The sequence below is a fragment of the Typopeltis vanoorti genome, chromosome 12 (assembly GCF_054136105.1).
Source record: "Typopeltis vanoorti isolate ZY-2024b chromosome 12, IOZ_Tvanoo_1.0, whole genome shotgun sequence".
NCBI lineage: Eukaryota > Metazoa > Arthropoda > Arachnida > Uropygi > Thelyphonidae > Typopeltis > Typopeltis vanoorti.
In genome coordinates, this window is record NC_143560.1 from 55,452,632 (window position 1) to 55,466,139 (window position 13,508).

Here is a 13,508-nt window from a genome sequence, read left to right on the forward strand (position 1 = left end):
CAGGTTGGGGTAGAGCTCTCATAGTAGCCATATACAAAAAAGGAAATAAAACTGAATGTGAGAATTACTCAGGTATTTACCTACTAAGTATTCCTGGTAAGATTTATGCAAATATACCTGAGAAACGGTTGAGAAGGATTATGGAAGAGAAGCTTACTATGTATGGATGATGTTACTTACTTTATATGGATGATGCTATACTTCTAAATAAATCCAGTAAAAGTCTGCAAGATTCCCTAACTAGCTTGAAGGATTTTGAATGGTGTAGTGTATCATACAAGTTGGACTGGCTGGACGAGTTGAGTATCCACTCTCCAGCCAAAAGGCTGTCGGCATGGATGTTTGTGATTGTCTGTGAAAATACTAGTTGTTGTGGTGGGCAGTAGATGGCATCAGTGTAGATGACGATGGTACTTGCGGTTTGCTGTAGTTGGTAGAGTGAGTTGTGGAGACTGAAACTTGTAGAGTAGGTGAACTTGACCAGTTCCCGAGTTAATCAATCTCTGGAACAAGCAAGCAGATTTTTTCTCCCGGAAACTCAGGATTTTCGTCCCGTAAACTCAAGAAAATCGACTCTAGTACCCAAATTATTTCAGACAGTAACATATCCTGTTAGGGTTTGATATCAAGAGATGGCAGCACTTGTTTGCCAGCCTCTTCATCAGTGGCTGCCTATAATTAGTGATAGACATGGGCCAGCTATCTCTGATTGGCTACCAGTGGAGATTGACCTGCCCACTTAGACTACAAAAGCCAGATAGGATATAAAGGCCTCGCCTACCCCCTATAAGCGAATAAAAGGCGTTAGCTGATTTATTTATTTTTTTACAAATAGATACTATGAGAGCTCTGAATCAATCATATGGAATTCAGATTTCTGGCCAGGCCTTCTGAATTATGCAGTGTAACTATTTTAAAACTTTTGTATCTCTGTATTTATGTTCAAATTAGGAAAATACTATCTTTGGTCCCACAATATCAGCAATGCATGGGAATCTTAAGATCTTTGAAAAAGTGCTTAAATGAGGCACTTCTGAATGTATCCCTAGAGTTTGGAGAATAAATAGGGTGGGAGTGAAACATGTATAACCTTATTAAGCAAGACATTCACATGAAGAAAATTATGTGGAAGAAATAATATTATAAAATTGGGAGGAGTTATGAAATATATAAAGTACAGGCCAAAAAAATAATGCGTATTATGCAGAAAGCTAAACTGGAGTATGAAAAGAAATCAACTATGGAGTCAATTCAATTTGAGTCTCAGGTCTGGGTTAGTCCCAAGGGGGTGGAAAGAGGGGAAAATAGTTCCACTGCATAAAGGAGGTTCCAAGACTGCTGTTGTAAATTACTTACCGATTAGCATATCAGGAATCGTTGTCAAGGTCTTGGAGAAATTAGTCAAGAGAAGAATACAGGATTGGATAGATGAAAATAGGATACTGTATGGGGGACAACATGGTTTTGTGAAGGGTAGATTATGCCTCAGTAACTTGCTCACTTTTTATAACACAGTGATGGCTGAACTGCATAAGAGTAATGGGTTTACAGTGATTCTACTGGACCTTGCCAAGGCCTTTGACAGGATACCACATGGAACTCTAATCAGTAAACTGGAGCAGATTGGATGGATATAGGGTTGGTGAGATGGCTAGGAGGGTGGTTGATGGAGAGATACCAGAGAGTGGTTTATTCAGGAGTGGAGTCCAAAAGACAGCTTGTGACTAGTAGTGTGCCGCAGGGTTCTGTTCTTGGACCACTACTTTTCAATTTGTTCATTAACGATATAGGAAAGGATCTGAGAGGAAGTCTTCACTTGTTTGCTGATGATGCAAAGTTGGGTAGGCAATTGTGAATGCACAGGATGTCAAAATTTTGCAAGATGATTTGGATAGTTTGGAGGACTGGGCTAAGGAAAATGGATGTCAATTTAATGTGGCAAAGTGTAAAGTTATGCATTTTGGGGTGAAAAGATTAGCAGCAGTATATCACATTGGTGGAACCGTACTCCAGGAGATTGATGAGGCCAGGGATTTGGGAGTGTTGGTGGATAAGGAGTTGAAGTTTAGGGGGCACATCGCAAAAGTGGCTAAATCAGCTCATCAAATCACTTAGTTTCTGAAAAATACTTTAACAAGCAGAGACAAACAAGTTATTGTTCCTCTGTATCGAGCCTTGATAAGACCCCATCTAGACTACTGTGCCCAGATATGGGCATCAGGGTTTCTTCTTGATGGGGAGAAGGTGGAGACGATCCAGAAACGAGTGACCAAGATGATAGCAGGTCTGTGGAATGAACCGTATGAGAACAGGTTGAAGATTTGTGGGTTGCAAAAATTGGTTGATAGGCAGAAAAGGGGTGATATGATTGAGACATTCAAATTACTGAAGGGTTTCTATAAGATTAATCCAGAAGATATTTTTGAGAATAGGACTGGTGGTGGGAGGACTAGGGGCCAAACATGGAAGCTGGGCAAGAATGTGGTTAGCAGGGGTGTTAGAGCTAGGTTTTTTATTTGGAGAGTGGTGAATGAGTGGAATAAGCTGCCAGAATCTGTTGTGGGTGCCACAATTGTAAATGAGTTCAAGGAGAAGTATGATAGATACTGTGTGAATGTCGAATAGTTGTTCTTGACATGATGTTAGGGCCTCCCTTGATGAGTCTGTCGACTCCTTGGAGTTGTCCGAAATAATAATAATAATAAAAAAAAAAGAACTGTATCACTATGCTGCAAATAACAGAAAAAATGTGGAAGAATAACTTTACTGAATGAGATGCCACTCAAGCTAATGAGATTGTTAAATTAATGAGTTCTCAGTTAGCTAAGATCATGTTACATATATCAACTAGATATATGTAACATGATGCACACTACTACAGTACCCACAGATGCGAGACTCTTCGACACTTCTGCACATGTCAAAAGAAGGAGAATCCGTTCCAATAATAGAGTAATCAATCTGTATTGTGGGATCAGTTGTTTATTATTCCACGTCGAAAAATTAACTTCTCTTTTATGATCATTATAGTTTTTAAAATGGTAACTATTTTGCTTGTATAATAGTTGGAAAATTTTACATGTAAAGCAAGTGATTTCGCATGTGTAGGTGACCAATTCATACATCACCTTATTTCTTTCTCCCCTTCAACATGAATTGACTCTTCTTGGCAGTCTGCCAACGACAGCTCTCGCTTCTGTGGTCGAACTATATTACTACTACACTGGATGAACAGTTAGAGGTGCATGAGAATGAGATTATCTGCTAGGAACAGCATGGGTTTACTAAAAGAAGGTCATGTTTTAGCAATTTGACTTGGCTATAACACTGTTGAATTTTGCTAAGGCATTTGATAAGGTACCACATGAAAGGATGATGCATAAACTGGAGAATATGAGTTCGAAATAGAAACTCTTGACTTGGATAAGTGTATAGTTGATAGACATATATCAAAAAATGGTATACAGTGGGTGTGCATCTGCCAGATTTAAGGTAACCAGTGGTGTACACTGGTGATCAGTACTTGAACCATTGATGGTCAATCCATACATCAAGGACATTAGGATGGATCTAACAGGAGATGTTCAACTGTTTGCTAATGATGCAAAGATAGACAGGGCAATTAGGGATGCTACTGATATCCAGCACTTACAGAATAATTCGAATAGACTGAAAATTTGGGCAAATGAAAATGGCTCTCAGTTTAATGCTAAAAAGTGAAAAGTTATGCACTTTGGTGTAATGAGATCTCTAACAGCATATAATATTAGCATGGTTATGCTATAAGAAACTGATGAGGCTAGGGATTTGGAATTATCATGGATAGGAATTTGAAGTTCAAAGGTTACATAACAAAAATTGCAAATACATCTTAGAGGATAACTGTGATGTTGAAGAAAACATTAACATTCAAGGATAAGGAAGTCATTTTGCAACTTACAAGGCCGTGATAAAACCTCAACTGGACTACTGTGATTTGGTCTCCTGAATCCAAGGGAATAAAGAAGCTGGGGATAGGGTGCAGAGAAAAGTTACAAAAATTATACCAAAATTACAGAATTTAGATTATAAGGAAAGATTGCAAGTATGTGGACCACAGACTCTGGTTAATAGGAGAAAGAAAGGAGAGTATTATAGAATATCATCTGATTGAAAATTTTCATCATATGGAAGGTGGAAAGAGAACATGGGGCGGGGGGGGGGGAGAATCTATGGAAGTGAAGCTTGTTCATGGTTAAGAAAGGGTAAGAGCTAGATTTTTCTCTTATGGATAGTGAGTCGAATAGTTTGCCTGTTGAAATACTGAGCGTAGCTAGTGTAAATGAGTTTAAGAGAAAATATGACAGCTGGTTTGGGTGATGTATAGTCTCCCTCAATGAGTCCTTGATTCTTTCCTGGAGGTATTAGATGATGATGATGATGATGATAATAATAATAATAATAATATTTAAGCATTTCTATTCAAATATCATGTACTCCAACTGCCTTTTCTCACTTTAAGGTTTGAACTTTTTTCAACCTCAAAGTAACGATATATATGTGTACTCAGCTGCAATCCTCTTGAATATTTTCTACCACTGTTCTGTCAGCAATCATCTCATTTAGTAATCTTTCAAAGTAATTACTTCAAACATTCAGAATATCCTTAACCTTCAGTTTTTATACCTGATTCCTTTTACAGCACTTTATCTTTCATGCTAATCTTTTCAATAGTTTCCAGAACATTTTGCCAACTTTGCAAAATATATATATGTTTTTTATTAAAGTCTTCCCATGACTTCTGTTTAGCTACTTTTTAAACACAGCTTTCTTGCATTTTTCTCTGTATTTCTCTCAAGGCACCTGACCTGCTGGTTTAGTTGCCAGGAGTTGTCAACATGATTTCTTCTTTTTCATAACTGCCCCTTTTAACTTCTTGAGCTCATCCTGCAAATACAGTAGCACTCAAAAATACAGATTTTATACACATCAGTGAAAACAGAAATATTTTAGATGTTTTTTTTTTATTCTATAATAATAATAACCAACAAGTTTCAAACTTTGTTTTTGTATTAATGCATTACTGTCTTTGGAAACTGATCAAAAGTATTTTTACAAACTTGAATCATCATAACACTTATTATTTAAATAAAACAAAAATTCTTTATCTAATATCTTCTAGAATGTCAATATTTTGTTGCACAACCATTGGCACTGATAAGAGCCGCACAACATTTAGGCATCGAGTCAATCAACAATGTGGTAAAGTAGAATTTTCTTCCATTCAACACATCAAAGAAATGGTCCTTATTCTACTTTACCACATTGTTTGTCAAATGTCTATCTAGTTCTTCCAACAAGTGGTCTACAGGACTCAGGTAGGGACTTTCATTAGGCCACTCAAGTCTTACATTCTTTGACTGAAAATAATCCTTGATGTAGCTTAATTGGTGTCTTGCCGAGAAATCGAGTCTTTTGACATGCTTCTTTTTGCACAAAGTAGTATTTTCTTAACTAAAATTTCATGATAAATGAAACAATCCATAGTGACTTCAATATAGTGTAATGGGCCTATACATCTTTACAAGAAAAGCATCCCCATACAATTGATGTTTCCTCCTCCATTCTTTACCATAGGTACATGACATCCAGGATTGTTCTTTCGATTTTTGGGATGTCTAATATACTTAATACTGTCAGATGAAATCAAATTACATTTACTTTCATTGCTAAATAAGATCTTAAACCATTCAGTAGATGTTCAGTTATGATGACTCTTAGCAAAGTTTAATCACACCTTCCTATTCTCTGCAGAAATAAGTAGCTTCTTATTAGGTTGACAACTTATTAATCTTGTTCTTTCAAAAGTTGTTTTACAGTCAAAACTTGTATATTTAATCCATAATTTTAATGTAATTCTTTGTTAATAGCCAGGCATTTGAGGATCGTGCTCAGATAACCTTTTAATAAGTTTATCTTCTCAAGTAGTTTTTCATGGACACCCTTGTCTAATTTTATCGTTTGCATCTCTTCTAGCCTTGTAAAGTCAATTCCAAACATTTACAAGTTCTCACCAGGCACTTCAATTTAAAATCGCAGAGCACTTCCTAGTGTATGATGTGCTAGAGGATGGAGTTTGTCCTTGGGAAAGTAGATCAGAGTTGCTAATCTGACATGTGGTGTGAAGGTTATATTTTATTAATACTTTAGCCATCCTTGCAGATGAGTAAGTGTTTTGAGGATCCCATACTGTTAGGCTGGAGCAAATTCTGAAGTGCCCTGTGACTATAACATGGAAAAACAGAAAGATTTGTTAATGTATCCCTTGGAGAATATGGGAAATACACTTGTTATCATCATCATGGCAAGTCAGGACTGGCAGATGATGCTTTGGACATCCCTCCACACAAGATTATATGGAAGAAAACTAATGTGCTACACAGAAGTTATTTTTAGAGTCAGTAATGACTAAGAAGAATTCCCCAAACCTAAACAAATATGGCTGCATCAATCTGCCAAAAATATGGAAGACAGTTCATCTTAAGATTAACATAACTGCAATAATGTATTTTTTACAACATTAGAGGGTGTCTAACTTGCTTACTGTTGTGTGGAGGCTATAAAAAGTGGTTGTGCTCTGAAGATACTGGTTTGAAATCCAGTGAAATATAAGTTTTAATAAAGATATTTTTTATGATTTAATGCTTAGTATTGTAATAGCATTGAAAAGTTATGAATTGATTGCTTATAGTAGTTGTGCCCAATTTTAGCATTTTTATTATTTTTTCTCTCAGCCTTTAAAGTATTATAAATTATCAGTTATTAAATTTTAGTTATGTTATTAGGTTATTTTAATTAAACATTAATTAATAAAAACAAAAATACAATTCATCAGGATTATGCCTATTAAGTAGTGCAGCATCAAAATAAGCCAAGGCAAAGAAAGAAAAATTTCAAAGAAAAATTGAGATTTTTATCACATTAAAAAAAACTGATCTCATGCGCTTGGAATAAGAAGATACTTTTATCCACATTCCATAATATTCATTTGTCAGGAGTGGTATCTGATGACAGTTTTCATACTAGGCCATGTGAATGACCCTCAAATATTTATTTCAGTATTCCGGTTTTAAAGGAAGAGTTAAATTCAAAAAATGGCAATAGTTGTGCAATTATTCCTGTTTTGTTTTACATATTCATTTTGTGGCTCTTGAAGAAGAGATAATTTGCATGATTTGTGAAGTCATAAAATATTCAAAATGATCAAGAAATAGGACATAAAGTGGCATATAAAATTAAAAAGAAACTTCAAGTCAACTTTTCCACAAAGTTGACTCCAATATCACAGAAATGTACTTTTTCCATGACATAGGTAACTAATTCTGTATAAAGAAATGACCTTGTTCATACATACATAAACACCAGTGCAGTGTAGCCAAAAGGGAAAAACTAGACTGAAATTATCATTATTACAGAAAATAAAAACTGATCTGACAGTCTATTTTTGTGAAGTATATGTATTTTTTATCCCTTCTTAATGCTTTAGATTTTCACAGTTAAATGGTGAGAAATAGTAATGCAATTACAAGATATACTAAAATAGTATCCAGTAAAAAACTTTGAACATACTATACAAGTTAATAATATCTGTAAATATGAGTTACAAGAAAGTGTTAAGACATTAAGAAAATATTAAAATAACTATGTTTTCTTTTCAGACAGAACCAAATTGGATTGCTAATACAGTTGCACCAATGAATGACCAAATAAATAAAATACACACACACACCTTACATCTCCAAATATGAAACAAATATACTATTCACAATTTTTTAAATAAGAAGTAACAAGTCTATTCGAGAGATAAAATTTCACAAGAAAAGATTAAAAAAAAAAAAAAATATATATATATATATATATATATATATATACACACACACACGAAGATTTTTTTTAATCATTAATAGTATGTATTATCTTACCTCTTCTGGCCAACTGCAAAACAACTTCTTTGCCAATTCCACTGTTAGCTCCAGTTACCATAAATACTTGGCCAGTACAATCTACTTCTAAATCCAACTGGTTATGTGACTTACTAGCATGTTGATATCCTCCCCTATAATGGAAAAGAAAACTATAGTAAAAATTAAAGGTATTGGAAAAAACTACAAAGGACTTATGATGATAAAATTTAGTGTTTTCTTAATGCTTTATCCGTTTTCTCATGATAGTAGTAGGCCTCTTGCATATATTCACATAAGATTAATCATTAAAGTAATTTTAAAACAAAATCGCAGGGGAATATGGCCCAGGAAGCAAAATTTGCATAAAACAAAGTTGACCACCTGTTTGCTGGCATCAAAAGAGCTATTGTAATATTTCTTCTTTTCTTTCCTAACATCGTGATTTATGATCTTAATCCTGACTTATTCCCTCATATAATTTCCTTAACCTAATTTCAATAAAAGTTCTTTACTCTATGCATCAAGTTAATATACTATAATTCCTATGCAGTCTCAATATTTAATCTGGGCCGTTAAACTTTCTTAAGAGTAGTGCACGTGGATCGAAGACAAAGGGATTGTCGTTGGCTAGCGCCAATTCCTTTGTTTCAGTGCTGGTGCTAGTTCCTTTTTAGATTCAGAGAAAATTTCTATTATACTGCGCAACCCTAAATCCTAGACTATTGAACAATGCAAAATAAAGGAACTAGAACTCAATTTAGTACACTGTCTAATATCTCTTAGGCACTGTCGTTAAACTCTAAATACATCAAATAACTAAAATTCATTTCACAGTCGTAGCCTCCCTTGTATTTTACCTCCCACCTTGGTTCTAACTTAATGAGTGGTGCAATAGAAAGGAAATCAGGCAAGTCATCAATTAATACTAAAGAAAAACATTTAATTACAAAATCAAACAATTTACACTTTATGAACAAACTCTGACATAGAATTGCACTAACTTTAGGAAATGAGTATACTCATCTAAAATTTCTAATTCTCCCGTAATGTTAAAACATTATTTCAAGAAGGAAATTCTATCAAAGGTCAGTTATCCATTTTACACATAACAATGCTAAAGGTCATTCATTTATCAATAACAGAGTTATCTCAACGAGCTTCCACATAATTCCTCCATTGAAAACTTAAAGTTCCTCTACTTCCTTTAGCATAATCTCTCAAGTCCTTTCATTAATCGAAACATTATAAACCTAAAGTCCTTTTTACAATTACAGGTTGTTCCCCTCAACACAATTATATAACAGATCAAAATATTACATTACCAAAGGCTGGGGAATTATCCGACCTTCACATACATCACGACAGAACTTCGTTTCCTTGATCCTTCTCTTAATTGATTTCATCTGCACTATTCGACTGATGGACTCAGACTAGACACATCTCCGCCAAAAGGTAATTCTGGATCGCCGCTCTCAGGTCAACTGGCTCGGCATGGCTTATCAATCTCTGTGGTGATCAGTAACTCCGCTCCGCTGGGCTGTTCATTGACCAGCGAACTTGCCATATACACTTCAGCGTGCTCCAACGACCTCTATCTCGATGACCACTCCAATTCAGGGGGAAGAGAAAAAAGCCACGAACTAGCAGCGCTACACTTTTTAAATCACGTGCCCGATGTTTCATCCTGCTCTCTCCCTTTTCTCACGACACCTTACTTTTTTCCAGCACCTAGCACCACACTCTCCCCTAGCGTGCTTCACAGAGGGAACTCGCGTGTGCATCCTACTTGGTGTATGTGTACTTGATGCACGTGTTTAGTTTCAGGTCATCACTATCTAATCCAATTATCTTTCTTCCGGCAGTACACAAGTATTTGCACAAAATCCACATAGTTTAAACATTAGAAAATTTACAATAATTATTTCCAACATGATGCATAGACAAGTTTTACTTAAATTACTAATGTTGCTTATAAATTACAATTAGCTTTATTTCTTCTAATATACCAATATTGGCCCCAGGAATGGTATTGCATATTAAATCTGAAGACATAAATGGATTTGATTTCATTTTCATTCAGAATTTAACAATATAAAGTAAAGGGAAAAAAACCCGTGTGGGGACACCTGTAACCCCCATCAGGCACGTCCCCTGGTGGCAGATCGGGGAATGCTCGTCATAGTTTACTATGAAGGGTAGGAGGGAAATAAAATACCTCCCGCGGACCAACAGGATAGCACTTCCCTCATAGGCCGGTCTGGGGGGCCTCGAAGGTGGCAGCCCCACCACCAGACTCGGGTGCTGAAGGCTAAATCCCCTGCACACCTTAAAATTTCACTCATTAAAAGAAATAACAAAGAGATAGCCGAACTGCTTAAATGGTTAACGACAAAGCGAGGAAAAAGGTACATGAGATACGGAACATGGAACGTTAAAAGTCTACATGGAAAAGAAAACGAATTAATAGATGAATTTAAAAAATCAAGATTGGATTTGCTAGCAGTCACAGAAACAAAAAAGAAAGGTCAAGGTTGCCAGAAAATGAAAGATGGGTATATACTTTTCTATTCAGGGGTAAACCCAAGAGAATGGGAAAAACAAGGGGTAGCTTGCATAATTAAACCAGATCTCAAAGAATATATGACTAAATGGCAACTAATAAACGAAAGGTTGTTGACAATTACTATAGATTTTAAATCAGATAACCAAGTATTCACTGTAATTGTTGCATATGGCCCAAACGATAATGCCACTAAAGAAATTAAAGATGAATTCTTCAAACTCTTACAAAAAACAATTGAAGAAGTTCAAGGGCATATCATACTACTAGGAGACCTTAATGGCCGGGTAGGGAATCAAGTGGATGAAGAAACGAAACAAGCGTTGGGATCACAAGGAGAAATCACCCAGAATAATAATGGAGAAAGAATAATAAATCTTTGCTTTACAAATAATTTAGTAATAGCGAATACTATGTTCAAGCATAAAGAAATCCATAAGTTTACCAGGGAAGAGCCCAATAGAAACGAAAAATCTATAATCGACTACGCCATCATAAGCAGATCGTACTGGAAGTATACAAAAAATGCAAGAGTCTACAGAGATCCTGAAACAGGCAGTGACCACTACTTATTAGTATTGGAAACAATCCATAAAATAAAAGTTGAAAAATGTAGAAAAAGTAGCAAGGAAATAAATGTTAAGATAAAGAACTACAAACTAAAGAAAGAAGAAACAGCCATTGAGTATAAAAGTAAAATAGAAGAGAAGATGAAAGAAGTAGAAAAAGAGATATATGAAGACCAAGATGTAGAAAACCTATGGTACAGGTTCAAAACACTTCTAGAAACAAGCAAAGAAATTTGTGGCGTATCATTAAATAATAAACAGAAGAAACATAAAACACCCTGGTGGACTGAAGAACTAAAAGAAGAAATTAAAAAGAAAAAGCAATTATGGAAGAGATATATAACATCAAAGCTGCAGGTTGATAGAGAACTATACAACAACCAAAGAAATAAAGTTAAAACCTTAGTGAAAGCAGAGAAAAGAAAATGCTGGGAAGACTTCGGATATACTTTAGAACAAATTTTAAAGGAAACCAAAAATTCTTCTATAATGTTTTAAGAAGAATGAGGTCAGAGAAAGAATGCCCCATAAAGTTTATCAAAAATAAGGATGGAAAGTTACTCACAAATTCCAAAGACATCATGGAAAGATGGAAACAGTACTTTCAAGAATTATTGGAAGATGCAGGACACGGAAAAAATAGAACCCTAAGAGCAAGGCACACAAGCAAAATAGAAGATCAGAGTGAAGAAATTCATGCAAATGAACTGTTAGCAGCAATAAATAAAATAAAACTGGGCAAATCAGCAGGCCATGACCAAATAACACCAGAAATGGTAAAGAATTTAGGAACAAAAGCCATAAAATTTCTTTTACACCTATTCAATGTTGTATGGAAAAAGAAAATTATTCCCAAAGTATGACAAGCTTAGGAGTTTGATTGGTTCAGTACCATGGCATGTAAAACTGCAAGGGCTAGATGTTGATAGTGCATGGGAGGTGGTTAAGAAGATTTTGCAGCAGGCAATAGCTGAGTGTATACCTAGAGTCCGAATAATAAATCAAGTAGGGATTAAATGGATGAATAACACCATTAAGCTTGAGCTGAAAAAAAAAAAAGAAACAACTGTGGAAAGAATTTAAGGAGAAAGGTGACCTGCAGGCAGATGAACAGTATAAAGCCCAGGCCAGAAGGGTAACAAGTGTGGTAAGAAAAGCAAAAGCAGATTATGAAAGAACATTAACCATGCAGGCTAATGTTCTTTCATAATCCGCTGAGAATCCCAAACAGTTTTTTCGATATGTTGCAAGTAAAAGAAAAAATGTATACGGCAGATTGATTTTAAAGAATGCCGATGGTAGGGAGGTAACCGAATCAGTTGATATAGTAGAATTACTGAGTGAGCACTTTGCAACAGTATATCATCCGTGTGGTAACATTGCAGAAATGGAAGAATAAATAGCTTATACGGGAATTGTGGTGAATGAAGTGGAGGTGAATAGTCTATTACAAAACCTCAATGTCAACTCATCTGTGGGATTGGATGGTATACCAGCTTGTGTCGTACGAGAAGTGGCTAAAGAATTGTCAGTGCCTTTGACCATTTTGTTTAATTTGAGTCTCGGGTCTGGGGTAGTCCCAAGGGGATGGAATGAGGGGAAAATGGTTCCACTGCATAAAGGAGGTTCCAAGACTGCTGTTGAAAATTACTAGCCGATCAGCATATCAGGAATTGTTGTCAAGGTCTCGGAGAAAATAGTCAAAAGGAAAATACAAGATTGGATAGATGAAAATGGGATACTTTATGGGGGACAGCATGGTTTTGTGAAGGGTAGATCATGCCTCAGTAACTTGCTCACGTTCTATAACACAGTGACGACTGAACTGGATAAGGGTAATGGGTTTACAGTGATTCTACTGGACCTTGCTAAAGCCTTTGATATGATACCACATGGAATTCTAATCAGTAAACTGCAGCATATGAGAATGGATATAGGGTTAGTGAGATGGATAGGAGGGTGGTTGATGGAGAGATATCAGAGAGTGGTTTATTCAGGAGTAGAGTCCAAAAGACAGCCTGTGACTAGCGGTGTGCCGCACAGTTCTGTTCTTGGACCACTACTTTTCAATTTGTTCATTAACGATATAGGAAAGGATCTGAGAGGAACTGTGCATCTGTTTGCAGATGATGCAAAGTTAGGTAGAGCAATAGTGAATGCTCAGGATGTCAAAATTTTGCAGGATGATTTGGATAGTTTATAGGACTGAGACAAGGTGAATGGATGTCAATTTAATGTGGAAAAATGTAAGGTTTTGCATTTTGGGGTGAAAATGATTAGCAGCAGTATATCAAATTGGTGGAACTGTACTCCAGGAGATTGAGTAGGCCAGGAATTTGGGAGTGTTGGTGGATAGGGAGTTGAAGTTTAGGGGGACACATCACAAAAGTGGCAAAATCAGCTCATCAAATCACTTGGTTGCTGAAAAACACTTTA

At 35.7% G+C, this 13,508-nt stretch overlaps 1 protein-coding gene across 1 annotated transcript in view; it reads right to left on the bottom strand.

Annotated features, from left to right (window-relative positions):
- Window positions 1-13,508, bottom strand: part of LOC150100803 (dehydrogenase/reductase SDR family member 12-like) — a 149,900-nt gene that overhangs the window by 120,764 nt on the left and 15,628 nt on the right. The window contains exon 2 of the mRNA XM_090401265.1: window positions 7,962-8,095. Coding sequence (XP_090257391.1) covers window positions 7,962-8,095 — 134 coding nt within the window. The remainder of the gene's footprint in view (window positions 1-7,961; window positions 8,096-13,508) is intronic.